Consider the following 16,583-nt stretch of genomic DNA (forward strand, 5'->3'; position numbering starts at 1 on the left):
CAAAAATTAATTTTGATATCAATATAACCAAAATGTATTAATTTTTGTTCTAATATGAAAAGAATCATCGATTTTAATTTTATTATAAATAACTTCAATCAATTTTGGTTCTATCATTAAAAAATTAGCAGAAATTGCTGATGTAACCTAGATACATCAAGTGACAACCATGTATTTTTCATTTTGGTCTAAAATTTCAATTTTTTTTGTTATTTTTTTTACAAAAATTAAATTTAAAATAGTTGATACAGTTAAAATAAAAAATAAATAAATAATAATCTCGATGTATAAAAAATATATCAATTTTGAATCCAATATAAAAAAATTCATTGAGTATGTTCTTTTAGAAAAATTCCGCCAATAATTTTACTATTCACCAAAATTTTTCCTCCAACGAACATCCAACTAAACATTTTATATATATATTATATATATCACTCAGATCAGAAGTTCGAAGAGACACTCCAACGTTACCAAAATATGTCTACAATATACGCATTGTTCAAGTCCCACAATAACCATAATTGTTTCGATAATTTTCTTCAAAAGATTTTCGAGCAAGGATAGCAATGTACTCATATACATCAATCCCTCGAACGAGCAATGAATACCAAAAAATTTGCAACCCTTTTCGTATTAGCAGTAGTAGTAGTCGCTACTCGCGAGCATTTGATATACACAACCTACCCCAAAACAACGACCAAAAAAAAAAAGAAAAAAGTAGAAAAATGCGCGCAACATTAAAACTATCGAATTTAGGACACGAGAAGAAGAATTATTACTCGGCATATTTTCATAGGATGTCCTCATTTGGAGTTGTCGCTAGAGACCGTGAAAGTCGAGAGCTTGTCATCACAAGGGGCCACTTGGAGAGGCTCCAAGGAATCGACAATGTCGCGCATCAAAGGCCGCGCTTTTGGATTGCGATTCAGACAATGATACGCGAGCATGGCTGCTTTGTGGAAGCCCTTCACCGGATAATCCCCTTCAAGTCTCGGATCCACAATGTTGAGCAATCTCTTCTTTTCTCTTAGCAATGGGACAGCCCAATCTGTAAGATTCTGTTCGCGAGCTGGTCTCGATTTGTCTAACGATTTTCTCCCTGTAAGAAGCTCGAGCAGAACAACTCCGAAGCTGTAAACGTCGCTCCTCGGAGTCAGGTGACCTTAGTACACAACAAAACTAAGTATTAGTCAAATTCTGCTAAGAAACACTCTCTCATCCAAATCTATGCTTCATAAAAATATATACTACTTCCATCCGACTCTAAGGGTCTCATTTACGTTTTGCGTGTTGATCTTTGAATATTAATTATTATATTATAACGTAGTACAAATTAAAAAAGATAAAAATTGCAAAAATACTTTCATTAATGTCTAATAGAAGGACATTTGAACAAAAAATTATACAAATATAATGATATTTTTAATATTAAGTACGATGACGTAAAAGGTAAATGTCAACCTTAGAGGCGGACGAAGGGAATATATTTTTATAGTAAAAAATCAGTAGTATTCTTTTTTTTAGCACACATTTAGACGAAAGAGGGATTAAACAATATTTCCGTTTTACTTTTTTTAGTAAAAAACTCATACTACTTGTGCCAAAAAGTTTGAGCACACATTTGGATTGTAAAAATTATTTTACGGAAACCTTAAAGATTGCATTATTTTGATCAACAAATAAGGGTCTGTATATAAACTTGATACACTCAAATCAAAATAAACCAATCAAATTAATCTAAACAAATATTAAACTAAATCTAAATCTAAAATATCTCAACATGGACAATAGAAAGAGTATAAGAAATTAACCGATAGGGATAACAATATATCGAGAAATAGCAATTTGTCCCACAACAAGGCCTTCGTTTCGATTTCAATCTCACAGATTAGCAATATGTAACTTCAAGGAGTTAAGTAATCCTACAAATGCACAAATTGTGTCATTCTTTTACGGCTAAAAATAGTTCTGGATTGGAAATTAATGTGAATCGGACTTAAAACAAATTCGAGATTATAATATAAGGGAAAAACTCGAGGGATTGAATTGAAATAAGGCACTCAATCGCGACCAAGAATGCTATTTTACCACAAAAGAACAAGAACTTTTGGTTACCTGTCATTATATATTCCGGTGCTGCGTAGCCATAGGTTCCCATAATTCGAGTAGAAACATGGGATTTGTCACCTTCTGGCCCGTCTTTTGCGAGGCCAAAATCTGAGAGCTTTGCATTATAGTCCTGTTATGAAAGAATACATCTTAAAGAAAATACGACAAAATCTGTAGAAGGCCTAACTCAAATTGATTTGCTAGACACTCAACCTGATCCAATAAAATGTTGGATGTCTTAAAATCACGGTAGATGACGGGCTTCTCTGCTTCGTGGAGAAAAGCAAGTCCTTTTGCTGCGCCGAATGCTATCTTCATTCTCGTAGACCATGCTAAAGGAAGCAATACTCCTGCGACGAGTAGGGGTGTAGAATTTTGAAGTGCATCGCTAATGGAAATTTGAAATGCTTATGAAACTAAAGGGCAAGAAATTGAATCAGTGCGAATTACGAGCAAATAATGGAATTCACATAGCCAGACCACTATATCCTTCGACTTAACATACATAGTATTGGTCTCACGTGACAAATTTCTTTCAAAATAATACAGATTACCCAAATGTTCGAAAGCAATCTTGAAATGATGAAATGTCAAGAACACACAAACATTTTGTTTTAGGTTGGTCGAAAACTCGAGGGAAGATTCGTAATGATACCATGCTACGGTGCTCAAGTTTTCTTTTTGTTTTTTGTATCTCTTATCGTCAACTAGTTATAATGTTGCGCAAATCATGTTTTCAATTCATAATCGAGCTTCCTAGTTGGCTCTATTTACTTAAGAGTTTTTGTTTCAATTTCTTTACTACACAACTTTCACGATTTCTATAAAAATACACTTTCGTCTCACAAAACATTATATTCAAACAAACCTCAAGTAAACAAAGAAATCCATACGTACTTGAGAAAAGATTGTTTTCAACGCTACCCCGAGCCATGTACTCATATATCAAAACACGATGCTCGTCTTCACAGCAATATCCAATCAGCTTCACTAAATTTGGATGCGAGAGCTGCCCCAAAAAGATAACTTCGGCCTAAAACACAAAAACAATCAGCCGAAACAATCTCTGCAACAATTCAAGACTGCTTAACAATACAATTGCGCGCCGTTAGCACAATTTTTCGGCTTACCAGCCACTCCCGATGACCTTGATAACTATTATCGCCATCATGAACCTTAACAGCAACGGGGATCGGCTTAAGTCCCTCTCGAAGATCTTCAGAAATATAACCTTTGTATACATTTCCAAATCCCCCTCCGCCTAACATGTAGTCCTGCCTAAAATTTTCAGTAATGTTCTTCAATTCGTTGAAATTAAAGACGATCAACGGATTAGCAGCCGTAGAGCGGCGGAGGTCTTCGACTTCCTTGGGATTCGAGGGTAACTTTCCTCCGGCCTTTCGCTCGGCCGCCGCCGAGCTTAAGCCCTTCACAGATTCTGCTGCTAATGCCAACACAAGTAAATGCTACAAATTAAGGACTAAGAACCACTAAACCAAATGCATCTGTTCTAAAATTATATTACAAGATCAACTCAACCCCAGTATACCGTATCGTAAATATTGGTACGAGAAAACATCCTATCAATATGTATTGAACCATTCAGTATACCTTAAATCAATATAACGAGAACTACTGTAAATATTTTCATACCAATGTCGTACCAATTTTTCGGCATACTTTATTAATTTTTCTGATATATCGATATAACGTAGACTATACCGAAAATTAATATATCGAAATTAACGATTGATATACCGAATAACACAAGATACTAAAAATGGAATGGTCGTAATTAGAAAAGCAAAATTGTCCATAATTCCCTTATGGTTTCAAAACTCGATATAAATCTCCATTTACTTTAAAAATTGCACGCCGTCCCTTATACTTAAAAAATATTGCATGAAACTCTTATATAGTTTTGAATCTCAACATAAATCCCCACTTTACTTAAAAAATCGCGCCAAAAACACTTTCAAAAATATTTTATAAAACCTTCGGCCATGCAAAAAATATATATATATATATAGATAGAAAACCATATTCTCAAGGAATGTTTGATTGTGGTGAAGGTTGTGGTATGAAAGTTACCGTTATCTTACCGAAAATCTATACCACCGTACCAAAATTGACATGTTTTCTATATTTTTTGGGTATACGGTATACTGCATTTTCGTTTTTCCACTGGTAAAATCAACAGCCCTAGACGCGATCGAATAATCAATCAATCCATCAAAACAATTGAATCATTACACCAACACTAAATCAATCAATCAATCAATAAACATAGATGTCGATTTCATATTGAGTAAAAAACATCCAGACGCCATCAAATTCAAGCAGCATAGATCAAAGAGATGTTTAATTTGATAAACAAAATTCAGTGTTTACTGAGAGTGAAGAATTGAAGCTCACCTGAAGGCTTAGCAGTGGAGGAAACTTTGCAAATCGAAGTTCCCCACCCACACCAGCAATTCCCCATGGCGAGAAGAAGAAGAGAGCCGCTGGATGAGAACCAAACCGCACCTGCAGAGGCGAAGGAGAAGCAAATCAAATCGAATAGCTGAAATCAAATCAAATTGAATCGCTGAAATAAAAAATTGAAAAAAAAAATTAAAAATAGGGAAATTAGGGAAAATGAGAGATGAGGTGAATGTGAAAGAAATTGGAGTGAGAAGTGGTGGGTGGAGGTGGGAGAGAATTCTTCGAAGGCAATGATGGCGGTGGAGGTGGAGGTGGGGCTACTGTGCGTGCTTCATTGTCGATTTGGCAGGCACGAATTGTTTGTTTGTATGTAGGTATGTATGTATGTATATATGGCGCTTTCGTTTTCAGCTGTAGTGGTGCGGTGCGCACCAATCTCCATTTCAATTTCTCGAAATCTGCCATGATTGTTCTTCCCCAACCCCAATCATGCGTGCGGCGAAGCACCTTTCTTTCCATTTTCCATTTTCCATTTTCCATTTTCCATTTTCCATATCCTTCTAGTCTGCTCCATGACTATGAGTCCATGAGTCATAACATTGATAAAGAATCATGATCGACCCGACCCGCTAGCTCGCCCTTGTGTTTTCGGATGTGTTTGATTGGGAGTTTGGATTTTAAATTATAATTTGAATTGTAAAAAATTTAAATTAAAACGTGTTCCTTAATAATTTATCAATTTTTTTATTTGGTTTGTCATTTATTTTTTTTATAGTAATTTTACTATCTATCTAACATTAAAAATATTTTTTAATTTATAATATTACAGTTATTACATTTATATTATACAATTTTATTGTATCCTAATATAATACAAATATTTAATTTTGTTGCAAAAATAAATTGATGAATAAATATGAGACGAAAGGAGTATAATATAAATAAATATTGATGGGATACTTTAAATGTATAATCAGTTCTTTAGTATAATATAAAAATTATAAAAAATAAAAAACAGTAGTTTGATTTTATATTTTTTAAAAAAAAAAATAGTGGAAATAGGAGGAATAACCCAAAATCCTTCGAACAAACGTACCCTTATATTTCTGTGGGCTTATTTGTTTTTTTCTTTTTCCTTGGTCCTCGGAAAATATTTTTCTTTCCCAGTAAAGGGTTTTTCTTCTTCCTAAAAAATATACTCCTTCCTTTCGTTGACATGGGAATTTAGGTAATATGAATGTATTACTATAGATACGAGAATTTAGATGAAGTATAATTAGTAAATAATTAAGAAGTATATTAATAAAAATAATTATAGATTAAGATTAAGATAACTAAATAGTTTAATTAAGATTAAAAAAATTAAATTTTAAATTTTAAAATATGATTAAAGTGTATAATTAATTTTCCAAAAATAAAAAGACAAATTATGTGAGACGGACGAAAATAGAAAATAGAGACAAATTATGTGTGACGGAGGGAGTACTACATTTGATTCTAAAGGTCATATTTTTTATTTTATGTATTACTAAAAAATATAATTATGTCCGATTCTAAAGTATATTAGTATTATTTTCTATAACAGGTTAGCAAAATGCATTAACCACGAGCTATTGTAACCTGCAAATAAATTTGTTTGGGGGTTTGGATTTTGAATTGAGATTTAAATAGTAAAAGTTTTGAATTTGAATAATTGTATGATGTGATATAAATAGGTGTTTGATGCGATGTTTTGAATGTAAAAATAATTTTTAGTATAATATAAAAAATAAAAAATAGATGTTTGATTTGATATTTTTGGATGAAAAAAATTAGATAAATAGTTAAATTTAAACCCAATCATCCAAACAAACACACCCATATTGTATCCAGGCAGAGTCTGATGGGAGTTGCGACAATATTACTCAGTAGCTGTGACAAGCTAATAATGTATTCCCTCCTTTCACTAAAATTATCACAATTTGATCTGACACAAAGATTAAGAAAAATAAATATTTTATTAAAAATATATAGATAGTTATGAGTATTTTTAAAAATTTAATTATAAATTAAAGTAAATGAAAAAAAAGAATGTAATAAAATTAGTGGTATTTGTTATAAATAAATATCGAATAGAGAGTAATAATTAAATATTAATTTGCTGATTTTACCAAATTTAGTAATGAAATAAATTTAACGGATAGACTAAAAGGGAGTATTCGTTTTCTGAAATAGTTTTAAAAAATATATTTTTTTTTTCATGTAAAATTTTAAAAAATAAATTGTGTAATAAATATAAAAATAATGTTGTATAATATATTAAATTTTCTTAAAAATAACATGTGGAATTTTTTTAGAAAAAGAACACATTCCAAAGTGGCCTATCCCAAACTTTTTAACAATTTATAAATTATTTTAATCAATATCTAAAAAAATTACTTAAAAATAATTATATTATAAAGTTTAATAAATATTTGTGTTCGATTGGTGGATTTATCCGAATTTTTATTAGTTATTAAATTTTTTATCTCAAAAAAATATAAATCAAATATTTATTTTTTATTTTTTATATTATAATAAAAATTAATTTTACATTCAAAATATTACCTCAGCTGCTATTTATATCACATTATACTACTATTTTAATTCAAAATTTTAGTATATTTTAAAAACATTTATAATTCAGATATAATTTAAGGGATTGTTGAAAAAAAATTATAAAAAACAATAAGATACGAAAGCCAAATAAAAGATAAATATTTAAATAAAAAAGAAGATTATATTGACGTAGAGTCAAAAAGAGAGAACAACCGCACCAGTATTAATTAATTGATTTAATATAGTAGTCCCTCGTATATTTTTATTTCATTAAATATTTTACTTTTTTTCATAAATACTTTTATTTTACATTACATTATTACTTTTACACCAAAAAGCAAGGGCAAAAATATCATTACATTACTTTTAACTGCCCACTATAATTAAAATACTATTCTCTCCGTCCCAAATATCGTGTGTGCTACACTGGAGACACGGTATTTTAAGATGGGTGTAATTAGTAGATAATTAAAAATGTATTAGTGAAAATAATTATCTAATAATATAAATAATTACTCCCTCCGTCCCATATAATTTGTCCATATTTTCTATTTTCGTCCTCCCACATAATTTGTTCATTCCTTTTTGGAAATATAATTATACACTTTAATCTCATTTTAAATTTTAAATTTTATAATTTTTTTAATATTAATTAAACTATTTAGTTATCTTAATTTTAATCTACAATTATTTTTATTATACGATAATTATTTTTACTAATCACACTTTACCTAAATTCTCGTATCTACAGTAATAGGTTCATAATACATGGGACAGAGGGAGTATAAATTAAGATTAAGATTAAGATAACTAATTAGTTTAATTAAAATTAAAAAAATTAAAATGAGATTAAAGTGTGTAATCATTTTCCAATAAAGAAAAGTGACATGGTATGTGGGACGGACAGAAACAGCAACATGGACATGGTATCTAGGACGGAGTGAGTATTATTTCTTAAATACAGTGCCAAAAGTAATTGTATACTTTATGAGTGGACGGAGGGAGTAATATATTTTTAAAAAGTTCTAGTATTATAAAAACAATTGAAAGAATATTCCTACCACCTCCGCACCACATTGGGTTTTTTGGTAGACACAAGAATTTAGGATAAATATAATTAATAAATAATTAAGAATGTATTAATGAAAATAATTAATCTATAATATAAATGATTATAGATTAAGATTAAGATAACTAATTAGTTTAATTAAAATTTAAAAAAATAAATTAGAAAATTTAAAATAAGATTAAGATGAATAATTATTTTTCAAAAACAAAAAAAATAACATGAGACGTGGGACGAACAAAAATAGCAACCTGACAAAGTAAGTGGGACTGATAGAATAATATTTTAGTAGTGGTTGATAGTATATAGTTGATAAAATTAAAATTATTTTTACTAAAAAAAATAATAATATGATTGTAAATAAATACTTCATCTGTCCCAATACAATAGTCTCGTTTACCATTTTTGTATGTTCCAAAACAGTAGTCTCATTTTCATAAATAATCATATCATCATAAAACTATTCATATTTTATCATTATTATTACACAATTACCACTACTTTTTACACTAATATACTCACAAAGGCAATAAAATTCATTTATCCTTACTTTTTATCAACTACCAATATAATATCAATATTCTTTAAATCTAGTGTCCAATACAATAAGACTATACTTTTGGGACAAAATGAGTATAAAATAGAAGTATAATAATTTATGATACAGTGTATTCGTCTCACATAATTTATTTTTATTTTCTATTTTTATATGTTCCACATAATTTGTCTTTTTCTTTTTAAAAAATATAATTATACACTTTAAACAAATTTTAAATTTATGATTTTTTTTAAAGTGAGTTTTAATTTGATATTTGGTTTACTATTATTTTAATATTATATTTTATAAAAAAGTAAAAAAAATATATTTTATTAAAATTTATATAAATAAATAATATAAATTATAATTTGAAATAATAGAAAATTAAACTTTTAAATTCTTAAAAATGAGGCAAAATGGGTCAATCTAATAAAATATATATTGATATTAGAAAATAATTGGACAAACAAACTTATTATTTAAAATAAGTTCGGTTTAATTTAGGGCTTGGGCAAGTGAAATCAAACAAGCCCACTAATTACTTAGGCCCAAATTTTGTTACTAAAAATAAATATATAAAGGGATATATTGAAACTAAAATACATATTTAATGAAATATTTTTCTTAAAATATTATCATTAAAATTTCTGCTATTTTTTTTTTTTTAATTTGTTATCAAAGATATTTTTATTCTATATAGTAAAAAGTTATATCATATTTTTTATTTTTGTAATAAAAATAAAAAATAAAAAATAAAATAACGATTACTATTTTTTATAGTAATTTAATCCCTTACGGACAGTTAACAATTATGTAACAAGTGGTAGCGGTGAGAACTGAGAAAGAAGGTTGCTGTTTTGACTTTGACTTTGACTTTTGCATTTATTATTATTAATTAAGGGAGTATTTATTTACTTTCTCCCTTTCACATGGCAACTTTCTCTCTTTTTATACAGAGGCGGTTATTGTTATCAATTGCAAAATTTAATACTAGTGTTTTGTATTTTTTTCGTATCAATTGAATATTTTATTTATATTATTTTTATATATTCTATTTAGTAATTTTTGTATATATATATTAAAATATTTTTAATTTTTTATATAAATTATAAATATACTATCATATATACATAAAATATAAAAGATAGAAATATTAAAATTATTTTAGCTCCATAAACACCATCAAACCACAATAAAGTGAGACTCGAGATTTAAAACTCTGATATTATGTGATGATATAAGTGACCCTCTTATCTAAAAATTTCAATTTCTAGAAATATACATAATTTATTTATTTATAAGAATTTACAATATATCTGAACCAAGGGAATATATGTTTTAAATATAAAAATAAGATGTGGATCTCAATATGAGAATTATATAATGCAATACATAAACAATTAGGTTCGATCGAAGGTTTACCCAGTGTATATTTTTGGATAGCGATTGCGGATTTTCACGTAAAAAAAAAAATAAAAATCACACATGGTACAAGAACAACATATTTATTACATTAGCATAATACAATTGATTTTTTAAATTTTGAAAGTTTGAAAAAAAAAAAATTTAAAAATTAAAAAATAGAATTTGTTTGTTTTGTAAAATTGTTTAAAGAACATTTCTTTTATATAAAGTATAAAAAATTATATAGTTATATAAAAATAACAAGTGTATATAATATATTAATTTTTTTTAAAAGATATATTTGTATGTTTTCGCAAAATAAACAAATCATTAATATTTAGTTTGATACTTTATAAATATATATATATATATATTTGATGTGGTAATTTTTTAAAATATTGAATAAAAATTAATTATGTAAACGAAGCTCATAAATATATATATATATGGTGTTTGTTTTGTGAATTTTTTTAAAAAATATTATGTAAAATATAAAAAATTATGTATAAAATATAAAAATAAAAAATATATGTAATTTATTAATTTTTTCTCTGAGAAACATGTAAAGAAAACTTTGAAACTAGTATTTCATAAATAAATGAAATATTAAATTATGAATACTATATTAAACGGATAATATCAATAAATTTTTTGGAGCGAAGAGTAACACATAACTTCAGCCACAAATCCAAACGTACACGTATAAACATTAAAAGAATGTGTACTCTAACTCGGGAAGGTGGCTGGAAGTAAAGACAAAAAAATGAAGAAAAAATCTGATACAGACGCGCAAATAATTACTCTAAAGAACAATGTTTTTTGTGGTTTTGCAATAAATTAAAAAATAATATAATTTTATTAATTAAAAAAAAATGTATATGAGATTTTGATATTTTTTTATTAATTTTGACTTTATATATCTGTTAACAATGTGGGTAAAAATTAAAGGGTATTTTAATATTGATTTATAAAATAGAAAAAAAAAATACTTTGAAATGAGACGAACAAAAATGATAAAAATTATACTTTGAATTTGAACAAAGACAATATTATTGTCTCCGCCGTCTAATTGTGTAGTTAAATTTTTTAACACAAACTTTAATGAAAATATACTCCCTCTGTCCCAATACAATAGTCTTGTTTACCATTTTTGTTCGTCTCAAAATAATAGTATCATTTCCATAAATAATCATATCATTATAAAATTATCCCTACTTTTTAATTATTATTACACAATTGCCACTACTTTTTACATTAATATACTCACAAGGACAAAAAAGTTATTTATCCTTACTTTTTTACCAACTATTAATATAATATCAATATTTCTTAAATTTTGTGTCCAACACAATAAGACTATACTTTTGAGAAGGAGAGAGTATTATATGATAATTATTATTTTTTATTTTTATGTGAAAAAGAAAAATATTTCATCCCTCCCTTATTTATGTATTCGTTTTCTTTTTGTACGAAGCTTTAAAAATATTAGTATTATATTAGAATATAGTATAAATAAAGTAGAAAAGACTAAAATAATTTTATTTGTATTATATAATATAAAAGTAATTATATTTATGTAATATATTGTAAGTTTTAATATCTATAAAAATTATAATTATTAAAAAATAAATATTTTATTATAAAATAAAATAAAATATAAAATTGAAAAATGGTTGAACAAGGAAAAGAGCATTAAGTATTAATATTGATAATATAAAATAAATTTAAATTTAAATGACGGAAAAATTATTATTTCTAGTATTATTTTTTTAAAAGAAGAAAAAGACCACCACGAGAACAACGAGGAGACACACCACGCCGCAAGGGTCCTCATCCTCAGACTAAATCCTCAGTCTTTTCTTTACCTTACGGCATTTCAGTCGTTGACTCAATTCGCCATTGTTGTACGGCAACCCCAACCTCAATTATCTTCTACTTCCTTAATTAAATTTATTATTTCCACTCTTCCTCATCTATTCTATTCTACACTAAGATTCTATTTATTATTACCTTCGATTCGATGTACGCCGCCACTCTCGCCGTCGTCTTCTTCCTCCTGTCGTCGTCTTTTCACCTCCGGCAAATCGCCGTCGCCTGCAACCTCCACGACCGCGCCTCTCTCCTCTCCTTCCACCGCCTCCTCCACCCGCCGCTCAATTGGTCCGCCGCCGCCGATTGCTGCCTTTGGGAAGGCGTCGCCTGCTCCGGCGGCGCTAGGGTTTCCCGTTTGTCCGTACCGAACAGAGGCCTCGCCGGAACTATCCCTCCCTCTCTCTCCAACCTTACTTCCCTCGTCAGTCTAAATCTCTCCGGCAATAAATTCTCCGGCGCCCTCCCGCCGGCGTTCTTCCACGGCTTGTCCCGCCTCCAAGTCCTGGACCTCAGCTCCAACCGCTTCTCCGGAGAACTCGACGGCCTTACTCTGCCGGCTTCAATCCGAGCCGTCGATTTATCGAACAATCTATTCGCAGGCGCCGGCGCCCTCGGCGGTTCCTTTCTCCGGAGCGCGTCGGGTCTCGTCAGCTTCAATGTCAGCAAAAATTCCTTCGCCGGCGCCGTCGATTTCCGCGTTATCTGCAACGCCTCGCCCCTCCTCGAGGTCCTGGACCTCTCGTCCAACGAATTCTCCGGCGAGCTGCCGGAAGGCCTCTCCGGCTGCTCCGGGCTACAGATCCTCCGCGCCGGCTTCAACCGCCTCACCGGAAATCTCCCTGCCGACCTCTACAGTGTGAAAGCGTTGAAAGAAATCTCCCTTTCGAACAACCGGTTTTCGGGTCCCATCGCCGCCGCCGTCGCCGCTCTTTCAAATTTGACAATTCTAGAGCTCCAGGTCAACGCGTTGACCGGCGAGATCCCGCCGGAAATCGGGCGGCTGTCGCAGTTAGAACAGCTTCAACTCCACAGCAACAGCTTCAACGGCTCTTTGCCGGCGGCGATGGCCGATTGCCGCCGTCTCTCGACTCTGCTCCTCCGCAACAACAATCTCACCGGAGAAATCTCAGCCGTCGATTTCTCCAACCTCGGGAGGCTCCAAACCGTTGATCTAGGTAACAACACATTCTCCGGTGAGATTCCGGCGACCCTCTGCCTCTGCCGTTCCCTGACAGCCGTCCGATTGGCGTACAACAAATTTTCCGGCGAGCTTCCGCCCTGCGTGGCTTCCCTCCGATCCTTACAGCATCTCTCCCTCTCCGACAACTACTTATCGAACGTCGCTGGAGCTTTAAAGATTCTCAACAATTGCCGCAACATAACGGTCCTGTTCCTGTCCCGGTGTTTCGACAACGAATCAATGCCGCAAGATTCCGATTTCTTACATCTTACCGGATTCCGGAACCTTCAGATTCTCACCCTCGGCGGCTGCCGGCTCGAGGGCCGAATCCCGTCGTGGATCGCGAAATTAAAGAATCTCAAGGTCCTAAATTTATCGTACAATCGAATATCCGGCCCGATCCCGTCTTGGCTCGGCAAAATGCCGAGCCTATTCGTGCTCAACCTTACAAAAAACTCGTTATCCGGCGAGCTCCCGCGCGAGCTCGCCCGATTGCCCGCGCTAATCACGGACAACTCGACTTCCGATCTGAGTTACCTCGCATTGCCGTTTTTATTCGATAAACTTCAATACAATCGACTTTTCAATTTGCCGCGCGGGCTAAAAGTCGGGTTTAACAACCTTAGCGGCGCGATCCCGCCGGAAATCGCCCGATTGAAGCTCCTCCATTTGCTCGACCTCAACGACAACAATTTCACCGGAACGATCCCGCCTCAGCTCTCCCGATTAACGAACCTCGAGAGATTGGATCTCTCGGGGAACCGTCTCTCGGGGGAGATCCCGGGATCCCTCGCCGGCCTCCATTTCCTATCATCGTTTAGCGTCGCGAATAATGATCTTGAAGGCGAAATTCCGAGGGGGGGGCAGTTCGATACGTTCCCCGCCGCGTCGTTCGACGGGAATCCGAAGCTCTGCGGCTACTTGCTGCGGCGAAGCTGCTCGATCGCGGCGACGCCGCCGGGAATTTCGCCGGATAAAGTTGGGGATAGCTGGTGGCGTAACGTACCGTTCGGAACGGGGTATTCGATCGGATTTTTGGCGGTGATCGTCGTTGCCGGCGGCCGGAGTTTCCGGGGAATGGAGAGTAGTGATAGCGCAGATGATGTAGAAACAAGAAGTTCTGTAAGTAGGTCTATTTGGTAGTGAAAAATATCATTGTTAAAATCGGGGATTAAAAAGTCGATTTTAGGGGTGAATATTCAGATTTATGGTTCAGAATCAATTTTAAATTTTGTATAAAAAATTGATTCAAACAAAATCAAATTTTAAGAAATGTGAATTCTAAATTCAAACTAGATTGAAATTTTTAAAATTGCATTATATATCTAAAATTTTGGAAAAAGTAAACTTTAAACAAAGCCAAGTATGTTGGTTGTTCTAATCAAAATCAATGTCCAATACGGACATTGTAAGTCTGATACCATCTTATGAAAAAATTATGAGTTCCAACTTAAAATCAATTATGAAGTAAGGGACGACGGATGATGTGGAGAGTGAACTTAAGACTTTGACTCAAATAAAAGAATGCAATTGAATTAAGATATTTTCTGTTTGTGTCCGCTGAAGGAAAATTTAGAATTGATCGACGAAGAAATCGATTCAGCGCCGACGAATTCACCTACAACAACCAATGGATTGGGCTTAGGGTTAAACTACATGCTTGAAAATGGGTTAAAAGGTTTAGGCCAATCCGGTGGGCTGAATTAAGAAATAGATCAATTTACTGAATTAAGAAATAGATCAATTTATTTTATTTAGTGAGGGATACAACAACTAAAACTTTCAAAAAAACGATAAGTATTGATTTAATATTTTGAATATAAAATTAATTTTAATATAATATAATAAATAAAAAATAAATATTTGATTCCATATTTTCTTAGGATAAATTTTTCTATAAAAGATAAAAAAAAAAAAAAATGTCAAAATCTTTCAAACAAACACACATTTGATAATAAAAATAAAAGTATTAGATCAATTTAACAAAAGTGAACACAATTTTCACATTGGTATGTTTCTATTTTAATTTCACATCAATTTAATTTTTTATTATTCATAATTTTATTATCCATGAATCCGAAATCCAAAATCAAACTTTAAAAAAAAAAACCCATCAAATTCTTAATTTTACTGTTCATATACATTGAATTTCTCTAAAAGAATTATCATACTCCTCCGTCTGATAACAAAGTATCCATTTGTCTTTTGCGTCATTGTATTAACGTTGAAAATATCCTTATATTTGTATAATATTATAAGACACCAATAGAAGTATTTTTGTCATTTTCTCTTTATTTGTAGTATGATTTGATATAATAATTAATATTCAAATATCAACACGCAAAAAAAAAGTAAATGAATACCTTGTTATGGGACGGATGGAGTATTATATATTTATCTTTATTAATAATTTACATTCAAAATAATATATCAAAAAAATATACTATATAATTAGATTAAATAAGTATTTCAATTCAAAATTTTATTATTCCTAAAATACATTTAAGTGATCGACATTTCCTGGTGATCAACTTTACTACTTCAAGTTCTCCATCATATTGTATTGTATTTTAACAACTCGTCGTTATTAGTGTCGACAAATTAGAGGCACACATTCAATATAATACAATACGGGAGATTCTAATGCCGACAACAACCAAAACGCTGTGATCTTTGGGCACCTAAATCGAATGAGATGCGGAAATAGTTAATATAATAAAACGCTAGAAAATAACCACTCACATTCGAAAAGGCACCATCAGCATAGACAATACTTTCAAATTGAATAGAAGATTTAGCTTCACAAGAACAACAATGTTCGAAATCTTGAAATCCTAAAAAGAATAATAAATATAGAATACAAAATTAAACTGAAAAACTAGACAGTCTTTTAAGATTTCAAGATACAAAATATCGTTGGTTCCTGCGATGTTAAATTTCTAATTCGACTTGAAGGTCTTATCTATGCTCATGGTGCCTTTTCGAATGTAAGTAATTCTCTTCTTACGTTTTAATATACTACAAAAAAATAGTATATTTGTAACGGAATTCCATCCCTAAAGATCACGTAGCTAACGTAATTCCATCATTAATTCCGTCTCTAATATCATTAGTAACGGAAAAAATAAATTTAAAGACGAAAAAATCTCGTTACAAAAATGATATTTTCTTGTAGTGATATCTTGCTAGTAAACTGTATTTCCATGAAATTCTTAAGACTATCGAAGCATAACTTTTAATAATTCATATGATTCGAGATCCCTTCTCAAGGGGCCAATTTAATGTAAATTTCATAACGAAATAATTTAATAATGTACATAAGACAATAGCCGATCTCCGCTATTGAATATTTTCTCGCATTGGTAAATTCTTGGAGCTCTTCTGTTGAAGATGTCCTACATTGAAAAAAA

At 31.1% G+C, this 16,583-nt stretch overlaps 2 protein-coding genes across 4 annotated transcripts; one reads left to right on the top strand and one right to left on the bottom strand.

Annotated features, from left to right (window-relative positions):
• Positions 1-515: 515 nt before the first annotated feature.
• On the bottom strand, positions 516-5,076 carry LOC127253475 (probable serine/threonine-protein kinase PBL16). Of its 3 annotated transcripts, none has more exons than XM_051278090.1 (6): positions 4,528-5,073; positions 3,243-3,553; positions 3,010-3,145; positions 2,326-2,462; positions 2,119-2,242; positions 516-1,165 (listed from the first exon to the last, which is right to left on the bottom strand). In XM_051278090.1, exons 1-6 carry the CDS (start codon positions 4,592-4,594, stop codon positions 807-809), a joined length of 1,134 nt encoding a protein of 377 aa, XP_051134047.1. In that variant the 5' UTR covers positions 4,595-5,073; the 3' UTR covers positions 516-806. The 3 variants fall into 3 exon arrangements, with proteins under 3 accessions (XP_051134047.1, XP_051134046.1, XP_051134048.1); XM_051278089.1 differs by having other exon boundaries at positions 3,243-3,556; XM_051278091.1 differs by lacking the exon at positions 516-1,165 and adding an exon at positions 1,777-1,925 and having other exon boundaries at positions 3,243-3,556; positions 4,528-5,076.
• A 6,844-nt stretch (positions 5,077-11,920) lies between these two features.
• LOC127253866 (tyrosine-sulfated glycopeptide receptor 1-like) lies at positions 11,921-14,446 on the top strand. The gene has a single exon (XM_051278662.1). It carries the CDS (start codon positions 12,142-12,144, stop codon positions 14,314-14,316), a length of 2,175 nt encoding a protein of 724 aa, XP_051134619.1. The 5' UTR covers positions 11,921-12,141; the 3' UTR covers positions 14,317-14,446.
• Positions 14,447-16,583: the final 2,137 nt, after the last annotated feature.

The sequence above is a fragment of the Andrographis paniculata genome, unplaced genomic scaffold, assembly GCF_009805555.1.
Source record: "Andrographis paniculata isolate CXL003 unplaced genomic scaffold, ASM980555v1 Contig51END, whole genome shotgun sequence".
Taxonomy (NCBI): domain Eukaryota; kingdom Viridiplantae; phylum Streptophyta; class Magnoliopsida; order Lamiales; family Acanthaceae; genus Andrographis; species Andrographis paniculata.